Source organism: Mastigoproctus giganteus, chromosome 10 (genome assembly GCF_048544385.1).
Source record: "Mastigoproctus giganteus isolate SK-2022 chromosome 10, ASM4854438v1, whole genome shotgun sequence".
NCBI classification, from domain to species: domain Eukaryota; kingdom Metazoa; phylum Arthropoda; class Arachnida; order Uropygi; family Thelyphonidae; genus Mastigoproctus; species Mastigoproctus giganteus.
In genome coordinates, this window is record NC_143584.1 from 203,789,189 (window position 1) to 203,811,760 (window position 22,572).

At 35.8% G+C, this 22,572-nt stretch overlaps 1 protein-coding gene across 1 annotated transcript in view; it reads right to left on the reverse strand.

Moving 5' to 3' along the window:
- Window positions 1–6,689: 6,689 nt before the first annotated feature.
- LOC150079794 (cysteine-rich hydrophobic domain-containing protein 2) overlaps window positions 6,690–22,572 on the reverse strand; it is a 67,929-nt gene continuing 52,046 nt past the window's right edge. Inside the window, exons 4-6 of the mRNA XM_090382215.1 lie at window positions 18,317–18,373; window positions 14,508–14,567; window positions 6,690–7,630 (exon numbers count right to left, since the gene is read on the reverse strand). Of these exons, the coding sequence (XP_090238341.1) occupies window positions 7,580–7,630; window positions 14,508–14,567; window positions 18,317–18,373 (168 nt within the window). The 3' untranslated portion in view covers window positions 6,690–7,579. The remainder of the gene's footprint in view (window positions 7,631–14,507; window positions 14,568–18,316; window positions 18,374–22,572) is intronic.

Sequence of the window (22,572 nt, forward strand, 5' to 3'; positions counted from 1 at the left end):
GATTCTTGCACTGCTTCTATTAGAGCAGAAACCTGGAAAGCAAGTCAATGCAGATTTCTAAGACTGCTGGGAGTCATAGTGGAATAAATAAATACATGGCCTGTGTTAGGATAACTAAGAATAGAAACAGGTGCACGTATACGTGCATGTACACCAATGCTAGGAGTATAGTTAATAAATTTGATGAGCTTGAACCGTTAGTCAAGACCTCAAAGGAGACATGGTGTCACACAGACATAAGAAGTGCAGAATTGCAATTTGGGGAGTACAATGTGTACAGCAAGGACAGGGAGAGGGTTATTCTGTTAGTTAAGAAACATAAAATCTAAGTGCATCCAATTGATGTTGGTCGACAATGCAATGTTGTCTGTTTGGTGTGACAAGCACTGGGAAAGGAAAAATGAGAGTAGGTGTGTATTATAGGCCTAATGAATCTGATGAGTATAATGAGCAATTGTGCAGAGAAATAAAGTGGGCCAGTAAATCAGAATATCTTATAATGGGGGATTTTAACTTTCCAGATATTGACTGTAACTTGTGAGTTGGTCACTCGCACACTAGCAACTTTTGTGGATTTATTGGATTCCCCAGGGTTCGGTGTTGGGCCCAGTTTTTTTTTTATATTTATCAATGATACTGATGAAGGTGTATCAGGTTTAATGTCCAAGTTTGCAGATGATACAAAAGTTGGCAGGGATGTTAATGACAGTATGCTACTCGAACTGGAACTAGATAATTTGGGCAAATGGGCCGTGAAGTGACAACTGAAGTTTAACATTAACAAATGCAACATACTGCAGATGGGTAGAATAACCAAAGAGAAACATACCAACTGTGTGGTACTACACTCAGGGAAGTGGAAAAGACAGGGGTAATTGTGCAGTCAAATATGAAGTTTGCTGAGTAGTGCAGACTGGCTGGCAGGGCAGGTCATGGAGTCTTGTCGACGATATATAGGAATTTTGCTAGCAGGGACAGGGAGGCGATTATCCCGTTATACAAGGCAATGGTCAAGGTACACCTAGAGTACTGTGTACAGGGACGGAAGCCTCATTTTAGGAAGCATGTTGAGTTGCTAGATCGAGTACAAAGAAGGGGAACAAAGGGGTGCTCTTACCAAGAAAGGCTTAAGTCTGCAAATTGCAGCACCTAGAGAGTAGGCACCTGCAAGGTGATCTGATTGAGGTGTATAAGGCCTTGAATGGGTTGAGCAAGCTGAATGCTGATAGGATTCTTCCTCTTGCACAGATTCAAATTGAGGAGACAGTTGTAGAATAGGTGTGCGGAAATTTGCCTTTAGCCAGCAGGTAGTTGATTGGTGGAACAGACTTTCATCTTTTGTTGTGGAAGTTGATAGCAATAATTTTAAGGCTTTGGATGTTCTGTGGTTCTATCTCATTCCACTTGTGTTCAGTGTGCTATGCTGTTGCTCTCCACAGCTCATGTTATTTGTCATTGCGTTGTTTCCTTGCAAATTATCAGTGAAAGATCATATGAAATATGTTGTTAGTAAAATATAAAAGATGTCCTTGCTTTCAAGAGTCTTGTAAATGCCTTTCTCATAAGAAAGTTCAATCATTTGTTAATAATTTCAGAATCTAAATCTACAGTTACAGAAAAAATGAAAAACTACTTTCCTGTTAATATTCATTCATAAAGCAAAGATGCAACTCTCCCACCTTCATTGATAAATTCTTTGCCACGAACAATAAATTTATCAAAACTTTGCTAAAATTGCTTAATATTGATTTTCTGTTAAACCTGTCTTCCATCCTACAGTATGATTGATGTCTTTTGCAGTATGATATGATATCCAATATTCCTTACATTTCAAGGGTACAGCTCTAAAACACTGTTCACAGAAACCTGCTGGTAACCCCCTAGGAGGCATTGTACAATCTCACTACCTCTACTCTGCCAGACAGTGACTGGAGGCAGTCCAAGTATCGTGTATGAATGTGGGAAAGGGGTGGGGTCAAGGAGCTAGGTATATTTTTGCTGTGTACATCACATCCTAAAATTCCATTCTTTCATATATCATGTCCTCCTACCACTTTTTACTTTACTACTGAATACATCACGAATAGTTAAACTAATAAAAGAAACATCACTACAAAAAAAATTTAAACCTCCCAAAAACTTACTCATTCATTTCAAAAATAAGTGATGTTTCATTTCCACCTGCAGTCTGCAGGCCACACTTTTCCAACAGAATCCTAATCATCACTGCACCAACAACTGCTCATCTCAGTTGTCCTATTTATTTGCTGTTATGATTTCTTTCACTTCAAAGGTAGTTGTGCATATTTTCACTCTGATATTCCTTGTCTGACAGTAATTTGAAACCTCCTCTTTTCAATCTTCTCTAGGTTAAAATTTCTCTACACCATTCGGTTGAGTGGGGGATGGCAGAGTGTTAATCAATGGACACTGCTCTTCATGGACAAATGTTGCTAGTGGAATTCCCAATGATTCGGTGTTGGGCCCATTGTTGTTTTGTATATTTATCAACAATATTGATGAAGGTATAATAGGTTTAATGTCCAGGTTTGCAGATGATACAGAGGTTGGCGGGGTTGTTAACGACAGTAAAGACGGTATTCTGCTCCAACTGGTTCTAGATAAATTGGGAAAATGGGCTGAGAAGTGGCAACTGAAGTTCTAAAAAAAAAAAAAAAGTGGTTGGTTGGTGGAACAGACTTCCATCCCTTGTGGTGGAGGTTGATAGCCTAAATAAGTTTAAGGCTCAGCTGGACAGATTTTTTGAACGAACAGAGGGGTGAAGTGGAAGTGGGATTTTTTTTTTTTTTTTTTGGCTGATGCTGCATAAGCTTGCTTTCTTGCATCAAATGCCTCTACTAATGCTAATGCTGTCAAATTCATCTTCTGCCTCTATCATTCTCCCAACTCCACTAATAAGTTGGAACCCTTTGACTTCCCATCAAACTCTACTTTCTCCAGTTCATCTTTCCTAATAGTGAGGTAATTTTCTCCTTGGTGATTTTTATGTTCACAACTACACCATCGTGTAATTGCGAACAATTCTGTTTTCTAGTCACATGGACCCAACTGTAAAGATGCTGAGGCTTTTGCAATTACTTAATGACCTGTGTAATTGATCATTTATATCATAAAATTGTTCACAAATAGTTCAGAATACCAGACAATCCTAACCACAAACCCAATACTCTTGATCTTTTTCTCATGAACAACCCTTCAAAGTACACAGTTGAGGTGCGTTGCTCTCTAGGTACCTCAGATCACAAGTTTGTTATGGTCTCGTCTCTAATGGAGACGAGACCATAACAAATATTATATCAAACAAATATTATAACAAATATTAGACGAGACCTCATATCTGGCATTACAAGAATGCAAAATGGGATGATCTATAAGATTTCTATTCTTCTTTTCCTTGGTTGGATTACTGTTTTTCATCTTTTGACATCAATGTTTGTTCAGATCGTGTCAGTGAAATTATTCTTATAGGGATGACATCCTATATTCCACACTCCAACTTAAAATCTCATCCTTTATCTAAAACTTGGTTTTCCAACGTATGTACTAAGCCTGTTCAAGTTAAGAATGTTGCAAATATTAATTGGCTAATGTTGAAATCTCCAGCTTTGCTTTCTGCCTGCAACAAAGCCACAACAATTATAAAGCAGTTATTAATCAGTCCAAACTAGATTTTGAGAAGGCTAAGAGTAGAATAATTGCTTCTTGTCCAAGCGGTAGTTCAGCATTCTGGTCTCTTGCCAAACCTATTGGCTGCAACTTTTAACCATCTATAACTCCACTTCTGTTAAAACCTGGTTTTATTTCCTCCTCAGATAAAGAAAAAGCCAACTTATTAGCATCCTACTTTTCTTCCAACCCATGTGTGTTTGTGATCTTGGTAAAGCACCTCCATTCAATGCATCCTGTGGATTTCTGTCAAAAGGATGTCAGAAGAATTTCATACAATCTTGATACCAAGAAAGTTCCAGTTCCTGATAGTATTTCTCCACTCTTGTTCTCAAATCCTGTGCTCACTTCTTTTCCCTGCTGCCTTTTTACACTTCACTATTCCACTGATATTTTTCCTTCTGCTTGAAAATTTAATCATATCCAGCTTGCGCCAAAAAAGGGTGACAAATCCCTTCCATCTAGTTATCATCCCATTGCACTTACCTCTACTCTTACCAAGGTAATGGAAAATCCATTACAGGCCAACTCCTAAACTATCTAGAAACCTTCATCTGATCAATGATTGCCAATATAGGTTCAGTCAGTGTCGGTCCACTGGCCATATTCTGGTTTATGTTACGTCTCTATGGACAAATTCAGTGGAAAAGTTTGCTGAAACTGAAATAGTTGTTCTTGACATTTCAAAGGCTTTTGATTGTGTTTGGCATAAAGATCGTAACAAGCATCCGCATCCATCTCATGGATTGCTGACTGTTTTTTTGCATTTGGGTATCCAGTTTTCTCTCTGACTGCTGTCTGCGAGTGATGATAGATGGCTGTCTTCTAATTTCTCCACTAATACTGGTGTTCCATGGGGTTCATTTATTTCTCCCACTGTTTTCCCTCTTGTATATTAATGACCTTCTTCCACTGACTGGAAATCTTATCCATAGTTTTGCTGATGATAGCAAATTGCACTCCACCTTCCAGTTTAACCTTGCTCTGCCCCAACAGCTTGAACTTCTCGAATATCCAACACCAATTCCTTAAATGCTGATCTTCAGGTAATTCTTCAATGAATCAAAGATAGCTAATTTAAATCCTAAAACTCAGTCCTGTCTTATATCTCACAAAAAGGAGCCTACAGCTCCTATAGTTATCCTCAAGGACACTAATATTTCTAGACAACATCTCTATTAGGGATTGCCCGGAATTCTAATCTCTCCTGGAATAAGCATATCACATATATTGCTTCCTCCGCATCTAAAAATAAAACCTGGGTTTTCTCTTTCACTCTCAGCATTACTTTTCTTCTAAACAACTACTCACTCCATAAAAATTTCAAATCCACCCTACCACGAAATATTGTTCCCACATCTGGAGCTTCTAGACTCCATTCAAAAGAGGGCATTGCCACAAACAGTCACTTTCCACTTACTGACCAACTCTGTTTCCTCCTCATTTATCCCTTCAACTTCTTTCAAATATAATTCCGAAAATTACAATCTACAGAAATTAAAGTCTAAAATCAATACGTATCTTCTGTCTTCCCTGCCTTCAACCCACTCCCAGTACTAAAGATGCTAATACCTTTCATTTTTGGGATATTCATTTTAAAAAAGGCAAATTTTTAGAATTTCAGTGTGGCTATATAGCCTAAGAAAAACACTTTAAAGAACAAATTAACTATATTAAATAAATCTGAATCTGTGCTGGGGAAAAAAAAAAAAATCCCATGTTAGCTAATCTGTTAAAGGTAAATGTTGACAATTTCTGTAATACATTCCTAGGTAAAAAGAATGTTAATACTAGATAATAATATAATTAATGCATTACCAATTGCTACCTGAGCAACCTTAAACAAATCAGTAAAAATAACTGCTACCATATTGAAAATTCAAACTAACATTACTTTCAACTTCTACCTTAACTAATTCATCCTTTACAGGGCAAATAACCAGAGCCAATAAAGAGTAACATGCCTTATTTGCCTATGCTCCTAAAAAAATTAAAAAAGATATGATTACTGAAGATGTTCAAGAATTACTGGTAGGAGAAGAGGTAGGCATAGCAGATTTGGTGGAAATGGCATTGGAGGTAAAATCAAATCAATTCAGATGATGATAGCACAGATGAAAATTCTAAACTTCCAAATTTTACACTAAAAAGCATATGGGAAGGCATAAAGTTAGCTGAGCATTTAGAATCTTATTTTTTGAATGCAGATTCTTCAATGAAAGGAGCTCAAAGTTCAAAAGGGAGCTTCAAAATGCTTAGTTCCATACGATAAAATTCACAAAGATTTATCAAGCAAAAGCAAACAAACCCAGATTACTGATTTTTTAAAGAGAGCAGAAGATACAAGAAATCTAGAATGCTGCATTTTTGTTAACGAAATAGTGAATTTTTGTTAGCTTTTGGAAAGTGGCTCCTCTTTTTGTGCTTTTCCTTAGTCCCATATAACATGGTTTCGCACAACACGACATTTTATCGAAACCTAATAACCCGGTTATACAAGGGTTACCTGTATATATGTTTGTTTGAAAGACCACAATCATAATTTTGACTTTGCATTTTTATTTCCTGTTATATATACATGATAATTAGACAGCTGTTATTAGTCACCAATCTGTATTGTGTTAAAAGAATAATAAATAGCAATCCTGATTAATAAGTATTTACATGACAGATTATGACAGCTGTAAACAAAATAATTATCTTCAGGCCTGCAAAGTGCAGGTCTTGTGCTTACAGCTAGATATACTGGATTTTTTTAAACTTGCAACGATTAAACTTCAGTATACAAGAGATACCTCAAAAGAGTAACATTTGAACAAGAAAAAATGTAATGAATATTAAAGGTGAATGCATCTAAAAATCAATTATACATAATGAAATTTTATCATACATGATTCAAATTCAAAAGCAATCTAAACATAATTTCAGGCCTGGTGCAACCATATGAATTAGTTATTGTACTGAACTTAATATATTATTAAACACTCTCATATTTTAAAAAAATAATTTGGTAATTTGACATTTAATAAACAGTTAAAACAATGAACTTATACATTTTTTTTTCTTCTATTTATATACCCAAAATAAAATTAAACTGACAACCAAAAACGTTATACATGTTCTTAACATTATATATGACTTATATGCTCAAATTTTTAGAAAAAGAAAATAAAACTTTTTTGGGGGGGAAGGAAGAAATGTTAAATGTTATACAGTGTTTCTGCTATTAAAACTTCACCAAAACCAGCAAATGTTTTCTAATTTTGCTGAAATATTTACACCTATTGAGAAAAACTTTTTTTCCTCAAAAACCAGAAAAACCATGCAAAGCAAATAGAAATTTTTTTTTTTTATCAAGTTAAATGTGGACAGCTTGAGTTTAACATTCACGGTTCTCATGATAAAAAAGTAAGGCAATAGTGAGGTTTCATTTCAGATTCTATTGGTTTAGTCCTTACAGCTGTGGTGTTAAGTACATGCTGCACAAAGCACCAAAAAATGGCTCTCCATATTAAAAATAACTCTATTTATAGTTCAATGTAGAAAACAACATTTCCATCTATATCAGTGTAAAATTAAAAATTTCCAACAACAGGAAAAGAAAAAAAAAATCTGAAGAAAGGAGATGTCTGCTTTGTAACATATACAAGTTCCATTAGTTTCATAACAGCATATTAAGCAAATTTTGCTTACTCAAACCAAACTACAACTTTTATGAGGCTTGCTCTTCATCTTAATGCACACTGTTTACATGTCTCTCATACAAGGTATTTCCTCTGTTTTCCTTCAACAGAGATTTACTTAAGATCAACTAAATCAAGTTGATAGTTAAAGATACTTTCTGCAATTTATACAAAATCCCACGTCACAGAACACAACCTTATCCATCTGACTAATCTGGCCGATGAATGGGCACTTTTGGAATGAATTCTATTAACAGAACCTGCATAAAAAATAATATGCTTTAAATAACTGCAAAATATATATAACATAGTATTATGGTATTGTTTTAGCAGTTACCTTATTCCATAAATTATGTGCAATAAGGTTTAACCATTTATAGAAAAATATCATAACTCATATATATATTTATTTAATGCTCACCTTATTTTGAGTTTTGAATACTAAATTATTTTTAATGCATTGTCAATAACATTTCAAAAGGCAATACAATATACATTTTACAACTTCAGATGGTTTTTATACTATGCAGTAAAGGTTAAAGTTTTATTCCAAATGGCAAAAACTATTTAAGCATCCAATATAATTTTTCTTTATTTTCAAAATAACACAAGGTGTAAGCCAAAAGTTTCTGGAGTGGAGCAATAAAATTAATTCAGACTTAAGTTAGTTACATGTTGTGTTGTAGCCTTCACAGTAGTCTTCTCCAGAGTTCATACATCAATCCTGGCATTTCTCCAGCCATTGAAACATCACTGGAATTCCTGTTTTGCGATACTGTCCAACACTTTCTGCAATTTAGCATGAATTTCTACAATGTCTTTAAATCTTCATCCTTTTAACTAGATTTTCATTTTGGGAAACAGGAAGAAGTCACAGGGGAGCCAGATCAGGAGAATGGGGAATGTGTGAAGACCATAAACCATTTTATTTTAACTGCTGAACCAACAAAATCATGTGGACTGGCACACTGTTGTGACACAGAAGCCATCCTGGGAGTTTTCTCCTGACATCCTTCCTCAAATGCTTTAGGATCCCTACATTGAACTGAAGATTTACAGTTTGGCCTGGAAGAAGAAATGATAAATACAGATGAACAATTCCTTCACTGTCAAAGAAAACAATCAGCATGCTCTTTGACACTTCAACTGACCAACCTTGCCTTTCTGGGATGTGTGGAGATGATAAACTTTTCCACTGAAACAACTGCTGCTTTGTTTCTGGATCACAACCTTAAACCCAGTTTTTGTTCCCTGTGCATTATGACCTTGGAAAAGAAATTTCTGTCTTTTCCGGCCTGTGCTTGCAGGTCCCCACACACAGAAAGCCAGTTATGTTTGTGTCTTTTGCTGTTCATCACTCACCAAACAACACAAATTTTGAAACAATCCATCTCTTATTTAAATTTTCAGTTAAAATGCATACCATACCATACAAGCCTAGAATGTCACAAATATTGTTAACCATATGCCTGTCCTCGTGAATGACTTTATGCACTTTTTTTAAACGGGTGCCAGCCATAATTCTGGCAAACCTCTATATCCGTAATTATGATATTGGGGTTTGCCGTAAATACATAATTAAGATATTGGAATCTCAATAGCCATCATACCCTGTTAATACCAAGAAATAAAAATTCCAACAAGCTATAATACCAACAACACAATAATGCTGAACCACCAACTATAATACTAGATTTAAAAATTCTACCAATTAACAGTTTCTTTGGAGATTAGTTATGATTTATTTACATATTTTGAGAAATATGTTTAAAAAAAATGAGAAACAGGTCTGCTGGGAAGAATGAATAAGAAATAAGTCCGGCGATAAAGAATGAATAAGAAATAGGTTCGCTGTACTGTCGTAGGTAGACAGGGCACAGGATCTATACAATAGCGTATACAAGATAAAATTCATCAGTGTTAGTTCTTCCCATCATTGAAGCTTGGCACAGAAAATGGGAGAACAAATTGGATGAGTGCACACTGGCGCCCACAGTAACATCAAAGAATTTCAGAAAGAAAAGCAGCAGGTAGATAATCAAGTTGAATACATACTATATGGCAAATCCTGTCCAAAATGAAAAGTGACAATTGATCAAGAAATTAAAATTTTTACAGTTGTCAATGATTGTAAAAATCATTCTGTGATGGATTATCTTTATGGAATTACTTAGTGTTTCATTCTAATTAACAATACTATTAAATTAAGTTAATTTGATAACTTAATAGTAAATTACAATTATATAATGTTATTAAAAAAAGTGACATTGAAATATTGAATTACAGGTAGTTCCCAACTTTACGAGTTAATTCATTCCTAGCGCCCACTCGTAAAGTGGTAATTTATTTCCCATAGACGTAATGTTGAAAACAGGTGTTACGTTCTCGACAATGAAATTTGACCATAGTAACGTCAAATTAGAAATAAGTTTAAGCAAATGTTTAAGCATAAACAATGATTTATTTATCCAAAGAAATGAAAACATAGCCTTTAAAATCAAGGGTTATAATAAATAAATTATTTATGTCATACAAATTTTAAAGAATGTTTATTCTTCATCGACTAAATGCACACTCACTGATGATTCATCACTTGATGGTTCATCACTCATTGGTTTGTTGGAAGCACAAGGAGTTGTCTTCTTCAGAAATGCTTCAAGGGTCATTTGTTTCCAACAGTCTTTTCTTTTCTTTACGAATTTTACAATAGCATGCATAAGCATTTTTTAAATCTGTAGCAACTTTTCTAGTGTGCTCGAAATTTGAATCTTGTGACTCAAAAATCTCAATTGCTTTTTCTGTGTTGAAAAGTTTCGTCAAGCCCCTTGAGAGTGAAAGAATATACAGGAGTTTTAGCTGTTAAACCTTCTTCACATTTTGCCATTTCAACGAGGTCTTCATTTGTAAGCTGTCCATTGTGTACTTGAAGCAGATCAGTGACATCAGTTGTAGAAATTTCAAGCTGCAGTTGATTGGCAACATTTATGATCGCTTCTGTTTCATTTTGTACGATCTCTGCTGGTTCTTTAAATCCTTCAAAGTTATCAATAAAGTGATGACAGAATTTATTCCAAACACCCTTCATGTTCTCTGTAATTTTGTCCCAGGCTCGTTTTATTACTTTGATTGCATCTAAAATATGGAAATCTTTCCAAAATTCTTTAAGAGTCAGACCTCCCTCCTTATCTCTGCCTGAACAAATAAATGCACACATAGTAGTGCTGTATTATATAGCTACGTGTGTGCTTTGAAATGCTGTATTTATGAATGTTTAACATTTATTTATGGAAATTAATGATCATATATTCAAATTTGTTGATACATGAAAAAAATAACTCGTAAACCCAGGAACTCGTAAAGCAGGAACTGCTTGTATTTTAAATAATTAATGACATTTAATGTATGTATACAATTTTGCAAAAACGTGCAATGCTTGTAATGTAAATGTTTCATATGAGCATAAAACCAGTGTAAATAAAAACTACTGAATAAAATTAATTTTTAAATTTTCATTGTTTTTTTTTTTTTATTTGCTGTTATTAAGAGGGTATTACAATGTGTCAGGATTTCGGTTTTTTGTTGGGATTTTGGCTTGTCAAAAATGATGAAAATGTTTAAAGAGCGTTTGGGATTATGACCCAAATACTTTTTTAACATTTTCATCAGTCAAACTTGATGATGGATAACCTGAGCACTTAAAATCCACAATTTAAGTTTGCTGCTTTGGAAATGCAAATAGCATTACCACTGAAGAGTTTGCCTACCTATAGCATCATAACCAAACACTTGTTTAAGCATTTCATGTGGTTACAAAGGAACTGGATGTAAAAAATAATTTTGATATCATATATTTGGATTTCAGGAAAGCTTTTGCCACTGTTGCGTATGGAAGACTATTGTACAAATTGGAGCAGAATGGTATTAAGGGTACGTTGCTACAATGGATAAAAGGATGGTTGAGTGGAAGAAGACAGAGGGTGGTAATCAATGGGTGCTGCTCTTCATGGACTAATGTTATTAGTGGAGTCCCACAGGGTTCGGTGTTGGGTCCACTGTTGTTTTGTATATTTATCAATGATATTGATGAAGGTATATCAGGCTTAATGTCGAAGTTTGCAGATGATACAAAGGTTGGCAGGGTTGTTAATGACAGTAATGGCAGTGTGCTACTGCAACAGGATCTAGAAAATTTGGGCAGCTGGGCTAAGAAGTGGCAACTGAAGTTTAACCTTGACAAATGCAAAGTACTGCATATATGTGTAGAAGTAACTCGAGAGAAAAGTACCAACTGTGTGGTACTACACTTAAGGTGGTAGAAAATGAAAAAGACCTGGGAGTAATTGTGCAGTCAGATATGAAGTTTTCTGAGAAATGCAGACAAGCTGCCAGGGCAGGTCATGGGGTTTTGTCAATGATATATAGGAATTTTGCTAGCAGGGAAAAGGAGGTGATTGTCCCTCTCTATGTGTAAGGCAATGGTCAGGCCATGCCTTGAGTACTGCGTACAGGTCTGGAGGCCTCATTTTAGGAAGGATGTAGATTTGCTTGAGCGTGTACATAGAAGGGCAACAAGATTGGTGAAAGGAATGAAGGGATCCTCTTACCAGGAGAGGCTTAAGTTCTGCAAATTGCAGTGGCTGGAGACTAGGCACCTGCGCGGTGATCTGATTGAGGTGTATAAGGCCTTGAATGGGTTGAGCACGCTGAATTCTGATGGGATCCTTCCACTTGTTCAGATTACAAACCTAAGGGGGCATAAATTCAAATTAAGAAAAGACAGATGTAGAATAGATGTGCAGAAATTTGCCTTTAGCCAGCGGGTCGTTAATTGCTGGAACAAACTTCCATCTGTCGTTGTGGAAGTTGATAGGTTAAATAAATTTAAGGAGGAACTGGACAGGCACTTGGAGGGAATGGTGTGATTTTTTTTTTTTGGCCGATGCTGCAATAGTGCATACACTTGCTTTCTTGCATCACATGCCACTACTACTATTTCATAAATCTCTGAATTTGTTTGCCCACATTTATGACAAAATTTTAAGCAAATTTGCCATCTTATATGACTACAAAACTTGCAAGACATACTCAACAGGGACACGCTTAAACACCAATTGCTCAAAAGCACAATGTTCCATTGGCGAATGAATTAGTTCAGCACATTGCTATACTACATGTGGTTAGTGCTCCAAGCAGCCAGTCCAGAAACTTTTGGCTTACACCTCATATATAGCATGTTGTTCACCAAGAAAAGAAATTTGCAACCTAACCTCTAAATATGGTACTCCAGACCTATTTTGGTTGCTGTAGAACAAATTCATTGGCAATATCTAGAAGAAATCTGTCACAAGATAAAGAATTTACACACATTCACAGCTACAAAAATTTAAATTATAAATTAGATGGAGACAAACAATGATGTTAATAAACTTGTTTTATTACAAATAAATGACACTAGTAGTTTTCAAAAAGAGGAAAAGTAGGACTGAGTTCAGTAAACAATCAAATATGGTTTCAAAAACTTTTTTACAAATGTGCAAAGCATGAACAGCTAGTGTAGTATAATAATCTTATATCACTCATCACAGCCACATCTTTATATTATTAATGCACTTAAACAATATCCCTAAGCATAAAACTTTCTAAGCTCGGTGTGATAATTTATATAGTGATTATTATGGTGAGAAAAATTCATTGTCATTCTCTCTCTCTCTCTCTCTCTCTCTCTCTCTCTCTCTCTCTCTCTCTCTCTCTCTCTCTCTCTCTCTCATTTCCACGGATGTCATGCTAGTATAAATCTGTTAGAATTGAAAAGAACAAGATATTCTTTTCACCCTTAAAAGGATCACCAAGAAGAGCTGTTGTGGAGCAGAGTCCTTTATCTCCACTCAAGAAATGATGGCAAAGAATGAATCACTCTCACTTGTGTCATGCAGTGAGAATCAATAAACCTAATCAACTCTTTGAATTTACCAAACTCTTCCTCTTCCTTTGAATTTACCAACCTCGCCCCATATTACATTATGAGTTAAATGTTTCATCTATAGATGAAAAAGATAATTAGAATTGTTTTTTTCCTTTGCTGAAATTGTTATCCTAAAAAGCTGAGCAAAGCTATTTAAAACCATTAAAGGACTAAGGCTCATAATGGAAAATTTTCAGATTGGCAGACTAAGAAGGAATTACTGGCCAGTACTGAATTGATAGATTGTAGACTCAATGTTGGCCAACTTCTTTTTATGGCATTCAAAGACACTGTTTAGGCAACAAAACATCACTTTTCTGATGCACAAGAATCCTATAATTGCAGCCACATAAAGCTTTTATTCAAAAAGCTTTTAAATTGTAAATACTTCATGAACTTGAGTGTGAAAACAAGTTCATAAAGTATTTATGAACATTTAATCATAAATTCACACACCACTTTCTAATTTTGTTGCTTTTCAATATTAGCAGAGTTGAATGTGGTCTTTACTTCAAGCCCACTGTATATTTCAGGATTTAGGCCTATGGTCTATATACCTTTCCATGTTATAGTTTTGCAAGGAATAACTAGAAATTTGCGAAAAGGTAATAATTTGTTAAAGGTACTAAACCAATCACTTGGAAATTTCCACTTGACAATTTTTGCTCATAAATATATGCATACAGGGTATTTCAGAATGAGATACTGGAAATGATCAAGGGGCAAAAAAATGGTTAGCAAACATGTATCATTAAAGGAGCTATGCATTATGATGGAAAAAATAAACTACATATTCAGAATGCAATACACAGTATCAGCAATGCTGGATGTGTACAAATATATTTGTAATTTGCTCTTACATTATGCAGTTGCATGTACACCGATGATGAAACCTGCTGGAATATCAATTCTGAGTCTGATATGTCCCTGCAATAAACCATTTTTCTTCATTTTATAGTGCTTATTGATATCAAACATTTTGATAAAATTTGTCCAACAACTTCTTAATGGTGCACTGCTGTGGACACATCGTTAACCATTTTGACACTCCCCTTGGTGTTTCTGTAATTTCAATATACCGTATTCTGAAACACTATATAACTCTTTAGAATACTAAGAAATCCTTTCTTTAAAGCTACTATAATTTCAAAAGTGAAAATTAAAAAATAACTCACATATTCCATCATGCTGTTAGAGTCACACCACTGTTTACTTAAAGTCCAGTGAAGACCAAGCTAGAAGGGAGGAGGAAAAACAACTATTTTACTGCACAGTGGCACTTCCTTAAAAAACAGCCCCCCCCCACCACCCACAAAAAATATACAAACATCCTGTTCATAGCTGCTACCATTAAAGTAATAGAAACAGACTTATGGATTACAGGCTTTAAGAGATTCTGAGATCAAGGCTACAGTGCATGGCTGTATATTTTCAGAGATCTTCATAGCAGGTTAGTTTTTTGAAATAATTTATAGAGTTTTTTTTTATTTATTTAATATACTAAACTGTAGTACAGTAGAGCATTGAAAATCCGACGCTCTACTGTACGTCAATAAACTGAACGAGTCAGCATTTATTTTTTGAATGCTGGTGCCATAAAGCGCTGGTTATTGTGATCACGTTTGCAAATTGAATTTTGCAAACAGCAATATTAATATTAAATTAATATTAAACAGCAATTCTAATAAGCAAAAATCAGAAGAATATTATCCACAGGCTATAAAAATGAAGATATAAAGTACAAATGTACACTTCTTTTTTCCTCATCAATTAACAAAATTAAACGATACATGAAAATCGGAAAAATATTATCCACAGGTTAGCAAAATAAAAATAAATTTACGCTCATGTACATGGCTTAATTAATATACATACAGTACTAACTAAACATAACACTTTGTAATCTGATATTTCTGTTCACTGACATTTGGGGGGGGGGGGGAGGATAAATCTAAAACAGTAAAAAAAGAAAAGCGTCAATCAATAACAAAGAACACGACAAGCAGAAACTGCAACTTACATGATACACATAAGTGAGATACAGAGTAAAGAGATTCTTTTTATAGAGTTTTATTTTACTGTACCTTAGTTTTCTTCATCTTTTAAAACAAAGCAGAAATTTTTAACAACTGAATCGAAGAATGAGATTTTAAATAGACTTTCAAAGGGAGAAAACGGGTCTTCGTTAACAAAATTTTACTAGGTTGGAAAGTCAACCATAACAGACATTAAAAAATTTTAAAGTTCGTATCGAAACTTGATTCAGCTGGTGCAAAAAAAAAAAAAAAAAAAACACAGAGTACAGCTAATGACCCATCCCTTGAAGATGCCATTTATTTGTGGTCCACACAGAGACTAAGTTGAGGAGAACCCATATCTGTTGTGTGAAAATGCACAGAATTTTAACAAAATGTTAGGTGTCCCTCAGATCTTAAAGCCAGTGTTTTTATTTCTAAACTTACTAAACCTTTTTTTATAGTCTCCAGAACAGTATTTTTGATAAGTTCGAAAATCCAAACAAATCAGAAGTCCGAACTACCCCGGCCCAATTAGTTCGGATTATCGATGCTCTACTGTAAATATATATAGTTGAACTTGGTTATAACGAGCACAGAAATAATGAGATCATGGCTGTAATGAGCAAAAAGTCAATGATTTTAATTTACACGTATTCCCATACAATCACGCACTGTTATAACAAGCATATTACATGGATATACCATACAGAATTTTGATAACTATGCAAACATGTAAACATTCTTAATTGCTGAGGCAGTAAAAACAACCCCAATTCTTGGAATAGACAAAAATCAAAGGGGGTGACTTAGCTTTTATGACCACCCATATCGGATTAGGGACCAGTTTATGACTTAACCTTGTCTCAGGGATAGGGCTATACATTAGTGCATTGGCATTACGCTTGTAATTTCTATGGTCACATTACCCTCTACAGATTGTCTTGTATTCACTGAACTATAAATTACTTTACTGCCGTTTAAAGTAAAATCAATTAGAAATGAACCCTTCCTTCGAAAACTAACCTACTAACAAAAAGGAAGTATCTCTCGATTCATGAAAAAGTCAAAATTATTCATGAGTTAGAATGTAATGCAAAAAATGTTGAAGTGTGTAAAAAGTTTTCCTTGTCCTCTTCAACAGTATCAACATTGTGGAAGAATAAACATGTTTACACTTTTTGTCTCATAGACATACTGTTTCTGCTTGCATGCCTTTTTTATAAATACTTCTATTGGCACTGTTCTTCTGAACTGCAATTTGTAATTCCCTGACTCTCTTCCAAACCAGTCCAAACATATGCTGCAACCAGTCAACATCCATTCACTGTCCAATGCCATATTATCACAGAATCAACAGTTCCTCATTTATCTCTTCTGTTTCCAGAACAATCTTTACATGTATTTCCTTCAAATAAAATTTACAGAAATTCAAGTGTAATGTCAATAGGTATCTGTATTCTTCTTGATCTTCAACCCATGCACAAGTTGAATATGAGCCCCCAAGCTTTAAATGCCAAGTTTTTTCACTCAATCTTTAATGGAAGCAAAAGGACAAAAATCAAACATAATAAAGCATATAAATTTAATTTGATTTCAAATAATACAATGAAATATCCCCCTGAAATCCTTAAGAATTTGCTGCATAGGACAAATTCTGCCTGGTTCTAAGAGTTAAGATACACAAAGTGATTGTTGTGTTTTAAATGGAAGTTTTACTTCTATACTTGGCTGTTCACTTACACTAAATGCATTCACAGTTCGGCATATGTTTGCTAATAAAAACCACCCACCAGATGACGACAAGCTGAGATTGAGCAACTGATAGAGTTTGGTCTCTTCTGTTTCAGAGAGCTATTTCTCGTCACATGTCTATCTCTCTTTCCCATCTCCCAACCTTTTGCTGCTTTCTACTCTCTATCAGAGGCCTTTTTGTAAGGCTTTTTATTAAATCCCTAAATTAAAGCTGTCCTAATGGTGTCTCAAATTATTTTAATGTACAGTTGATTCACCTTCTCAGGAGATGCTATACAATTTAAAAAGGATATTGGCAAAACTTAGGCAGATAATGGTATTTGTCTCTAAGTTCAACATAAGTCCACACCTTAATGCTGAACACCCAGCCTCAGTCGAAACATTATGAGCCTTGTGATTGAAAATCAAATGCAGTAGAGTATACAAATTTTATTCGATTTCAACTACAGCTCTGAAATATTCCCCTGTAATCCAACAATACTTTAATGAGAACAGGACAAACTTTGTAAAAACAGCAGGACACAAAGTAGGGAGGAAGAGATAAGTCTTTCTAAACAGTTATCCGCTAAATGTAAGATTTAAGATGGTCAATCAAATGAAAATGAGATGTACTTTTTTTTTTTTTTTTTTTTTTTTAACAATAACACTATTTTTCAAAATTTAAACACAATTTAAGAACATAATCCATGTATACCACATTTTTTTATACCCTGCTCATAGAAGTATATTAGTTGCTGTTGGCACCATTATATGACAACTTCCTTTGCTTCACTCTCCATGTAGAATTGATTGCCTGGTAGATAATTTTTCAGTCTTCCAAAAACATAAAAAGAGAAAAGGTGACAAGTCCGAGTACTGTTCAATCACTTCCCAGTGCATATTCTGGATAGTTTCCATAGAAAGTTGAGCTGTGTGTAGTTGTAGAATGACAAAATGACACCACTGGCCAAACACACAGATCTTGTTTCTGATTGTATATTGCAAATCAACTTTGATTTGTGTGCAATTTGGTGATCTGACACCTCTACACATGAAAAAGGCACAGCAGCAGCAGATCCCTCAAGCAGTATGAGCATAACCTTCCTAATACCCTCAAGTGTAGGAAGGTTATGCTACCATGATAAGTAAATAATGTTTATTTTTAGTAAAACTACTTTTAATAAATTAACATTATAATGTTTTATACACAATAATAATCAGACAAGAAATCCTACCTTATGATAAAGATGATTATTTTCCCATTCTAGTACTTTTTCTATAGAATGCCTCGTCTGAAAACAAATTGAGAATGTATTTTAAACATGAAAACATCCGTATGTCAATTTTTGGATAAGTTAACAGTTCGCAGCTTAATGCAACTAATGTCAAACAGATGTATTATAATGATTTACACAATTAACACTATTATTTACAATTTAGTAGTTTTATTATATTCTCAGAAGCCCAATTCAAATAAAACTTTTAAACTGTTACATTTTAATTTACTCCATTCTGCAAATTGCAGTGTCCAGAGACTATGCACCTGCAAAGAAATCTGATTGAGGTGGTTAAGACTCTGAATGGATTAAATAAGCTCAATGCCAATGGAATCCATCATGCTCAGACTACACAGAGGGAGCATAAATTCAAATTGAGGAAGGATAGTTGCAGGAGAGATGAGTGGAAATTTGTCTTCAGCCAGTGGGTAGATGATTGTTAGAACAACCTTCCATCTGGTGTTGTAGAAGTGGGTACTTTGAATAGATTCAAGAAAGAACTAAAACTGTTAGAGGGGATGGACAGGTGATATTGGAAGTGTTTTTTTTCCCCCCCTGATGCTTGCTTTCATGCATCACTTGCCACCACTAATACTAAAAAATAAGGAAATAATCTGAATACCCATCAACAACACAGGAAATAAATCAATATAATTAAAAATATAAGATCTTTCCAAAAAGAAACTTCAATTTTAACTGAATATACAGCGGTGGTTGTTGTTTGGTTTTTAGGAGCATTAGCAACTAAGGCGATATTGCTCCGGGATATGCGGTGGTCATTCCCTGACCTTTCCGCATCCTCCGTATTTGGTGGTGACGGGCACGAACCCCGGTCTAATCAAGAAGCGTGTGCTATGCACTGCTGCTCCTTCCCACCTGGCAACGGAGGCGCCCTCTATGTTACCAGGCAGTACTAGGTGGTAGATGACTCTCATCGACTGGTGAAATACCACCACTTTGCTTATTGGAGGCTTGAAGTGGTGGAACCCATGTTTAGTCTCTAGAGCTAAGTTCCAGTCAACACTTCCCTATCTCTTCCATCATGCAGTATGATTGATGACTTTTGAGGTTATGATGAACGTCATGGCGAGATCCAATATTCTTTACATTTCGAGGGTACAGCTCAAAAACGGCCACTAGTTAGTACACCGGACTGAACCTATTGGTAACTCTCGAGGAAGCTTCCGGATCAGCTAGTGTATAATCTTGTTACCTCTACTCTGCCAGATAGTGACTGGAGGGAGTCCGAGTAGTGTGTATGCGGGGAGCATTGTCGAGGCCACGTTATGTCAAGGATCTGGGTAAATTCTTACCACATGTACACCATATCCAAAAATTTCATTACTTCATACAGCATGTCCCATCCACTTTTTCTTACTATTGAATACACCATGAATTGTCAAACTAATAGAGCAAGCTTATCTGCGAAAAGATCTAAACCTCCCAAGGACTTCCTAATTCATTTCACAAATATACGTGGTCTCAATTCTAATCTCAACGATGTCCATTTCCACTTGCAATTTGCCAAACCCCATGTACTTTTTCTGACAGAATCTCAGTTATCGGTTGATTCATCTACTGCTCATCTCAGATGCCCAAATTATTTGCTGTATGATACCTTTCGCCTCAAAGGTGGTACTTGTGCATATGTCCGTTCTGATATTCCCTGTCAGAGACTTGGCAATTTGGAATCTCCTCTCTTTGATCTTCTCTGGCTTAAAATCTCTCTACCTCATTGTGTCAAATTCATCTGTTGTCTCTACCATTCTCCCAACTCCACTAATCACTTGGAACTCTTTGACTTCCTCTCTTTGCAACTTGACTTTCTCCAGTCCAACTTTCCTAACAGTGAAGTAATTTTCCTTGGTGATGTTAATGTTCACAACTCCAGCTGGCTTCCATTTTCTAGTCACACCGACCCAGCAGGTAGAAGATGCTGAGGCTTTTGCAATTACTAATGACCTAGCACAGATTGTTCATTTACCTACAAGAATACCGGACAATCCTAATCATACAGCCAATACGCTTGATCTTTTTCTCACAAACAATCCTTCTAAGTACACGGTCGAAGTGAGAGGTCCTTTAGGCACTTCAGATCACAATTTGGTGATTGTCTCTTCTCCACTGGAACCTTTATCTCATGGCTATTCCCAACCACATGTTGTTTGGCATTACAAGAATGCAAAATGGGATGACCTGCGAGACTTCGTTTCTTCTTTTCCTTGGTCGGATTACTGTTTCAAAACTTCTGATGTCAACATTTGCTCAGATTGTGTCAGTGAAATTATTCTTGCAGGAATGGAAAACCTTATCCCACATTCCACTTTAAAATCTCGTCCTTTATCTAAACCTTGGTTTTCCAATAAATGTGCTAAGGCTGTCCAAGAGAAGAATGTTGCATATCGTAATTGGCTTGTTTCTAATTCTTCAGTTCATTTTCTGCCTACACCAAAGCTTGCAACAGTTGTAAAGCAGTTATAAATCAGTCCAAACTAGAGTTTGAACAGGCTAAGAGTAGAAAACTTGCTTCTTACCCTAATGGTAGCCGAGCATTCTGGTCTCTTGCCAAAGCTATTGGCCGCAACTTTTGCCCATCTTTGCTCCCACCTCTGTCCAAACCAGATGGTTCTGTTGCCACTTCAGCCAAGGATAAAGCTGACCCGCTAGCATCCCATTTTTCTTCCAGCTCATGTATTAATGATCTTGGTAAAACACCTCCCACCATGCTCCATTCAATGCCTCCTGTGGTCTTCCATCAAAAGGATATCAGAAGGATTTTGATGAATCTTGATGCTAAGAAAGCTCCAGGTCCTGATGGTATTTCTCCACTTGTTCTCAAAACCTGTGCTCCTGAACTTACTCCTATTCTTTGCCGCCTTTTTTCACTTTCTTATTCCAAAGGTGTTTTTCCTTCTGCTTGGAAATTTGCTCATATCCAGCCAGTTCCTAAAAAAGGGTGACAAATCCCTCCCATCCAATTATCGTCCCATTGCAATTACTTCTACTCTTTCTAAAGTAATGGAGAAATCAATTAACCGCCAACTCTTAAACTACCTAGAAACCTTCCGTCTGATCAACGATCACCAGTATGGATTCCGTCAGTGTCGATCCACTGGAGATATTCAGGCTTATGTTACCCATTTATGGACTAATTCAATGGAAAGGTTCGGTGAAACACAAGTAGTTGCTCTTGACATCTCAAAGGCTTTTGATCGTGTTTGGCATAACGGTCTTCTAAACAAGCTTCCATCTTATGGTTTGCCAACTGTTTTTAGTAATTGGTTATCCAGTTTTCTCTCTGATCGCTCACTGAGGGTGATGGTAGATGGCTCTCTGTCTTCTAACTTCTCCACTAATGCCGGTGTTTCCCAAGGTTCAGTTCTTTCCCCCACTCTTTTCCTCTTGTATATCAATGACCTTCTTCCATTGACTGGAAATCCTATCCATAGTTTTGCCGATGATAGCACATTGCATTCAACTTTCCATTTTGAGAAACCTTGTCCTGCTCAATCAGCTTCAACTTCTCGAAAATCTGCTACCAATTCCTTAAATGCTGATCTTCAGGTAATTCTCCAGTGGGGCAAAGACAACTTAGTTGATTTCAACCCTTCTAAAACTCAGTCTTGTCTTATATCTCGCAAAAATAATTCTTCTGCTCCTATGCTTATCTTTAGTGACACTCCGATTTCTAGGCAAAATGATATATCTCTTTTGGGGATTACCCTGACTTCTAACCTCTCTTGGCACAAGCACATTACAAATATTGCTTCCTCTGCATCTAAAAAACTTGGTTTTCTCTTTCACTCTCGGCGTTACTTTTCTTCCAAACAGCTGCTCACTCTGTATAAATCGCAAATCCGCCCTGTCATGGAATATTGTTCCCACATCTGGGGTGGTGCCCCCAAAACCTCTCTCAGGCTTCTTGATTCCATTCAGAAGAGGACAGTTAGGTTAATTAATGATTCATCTCTAACAGAGTCTCTCCACTCGCTTTCTCATAGACACACTGTTTCTGCTGCATGCCTCTTCTACAGATACTTCCATGGGCACTGTTCTTCTGAATTGGCTTCTATAATTCCTGCTCTCTCTTTCAAAACTGTCCAAACACGTGCCGCCACTAGCCAACATCCATTTACTGTCCAACTTCAAACCCACAGAACCAACTTTTGATCTTCCTCATTTATTCATTCAACTGCCGTTTTCTGGAACAACCT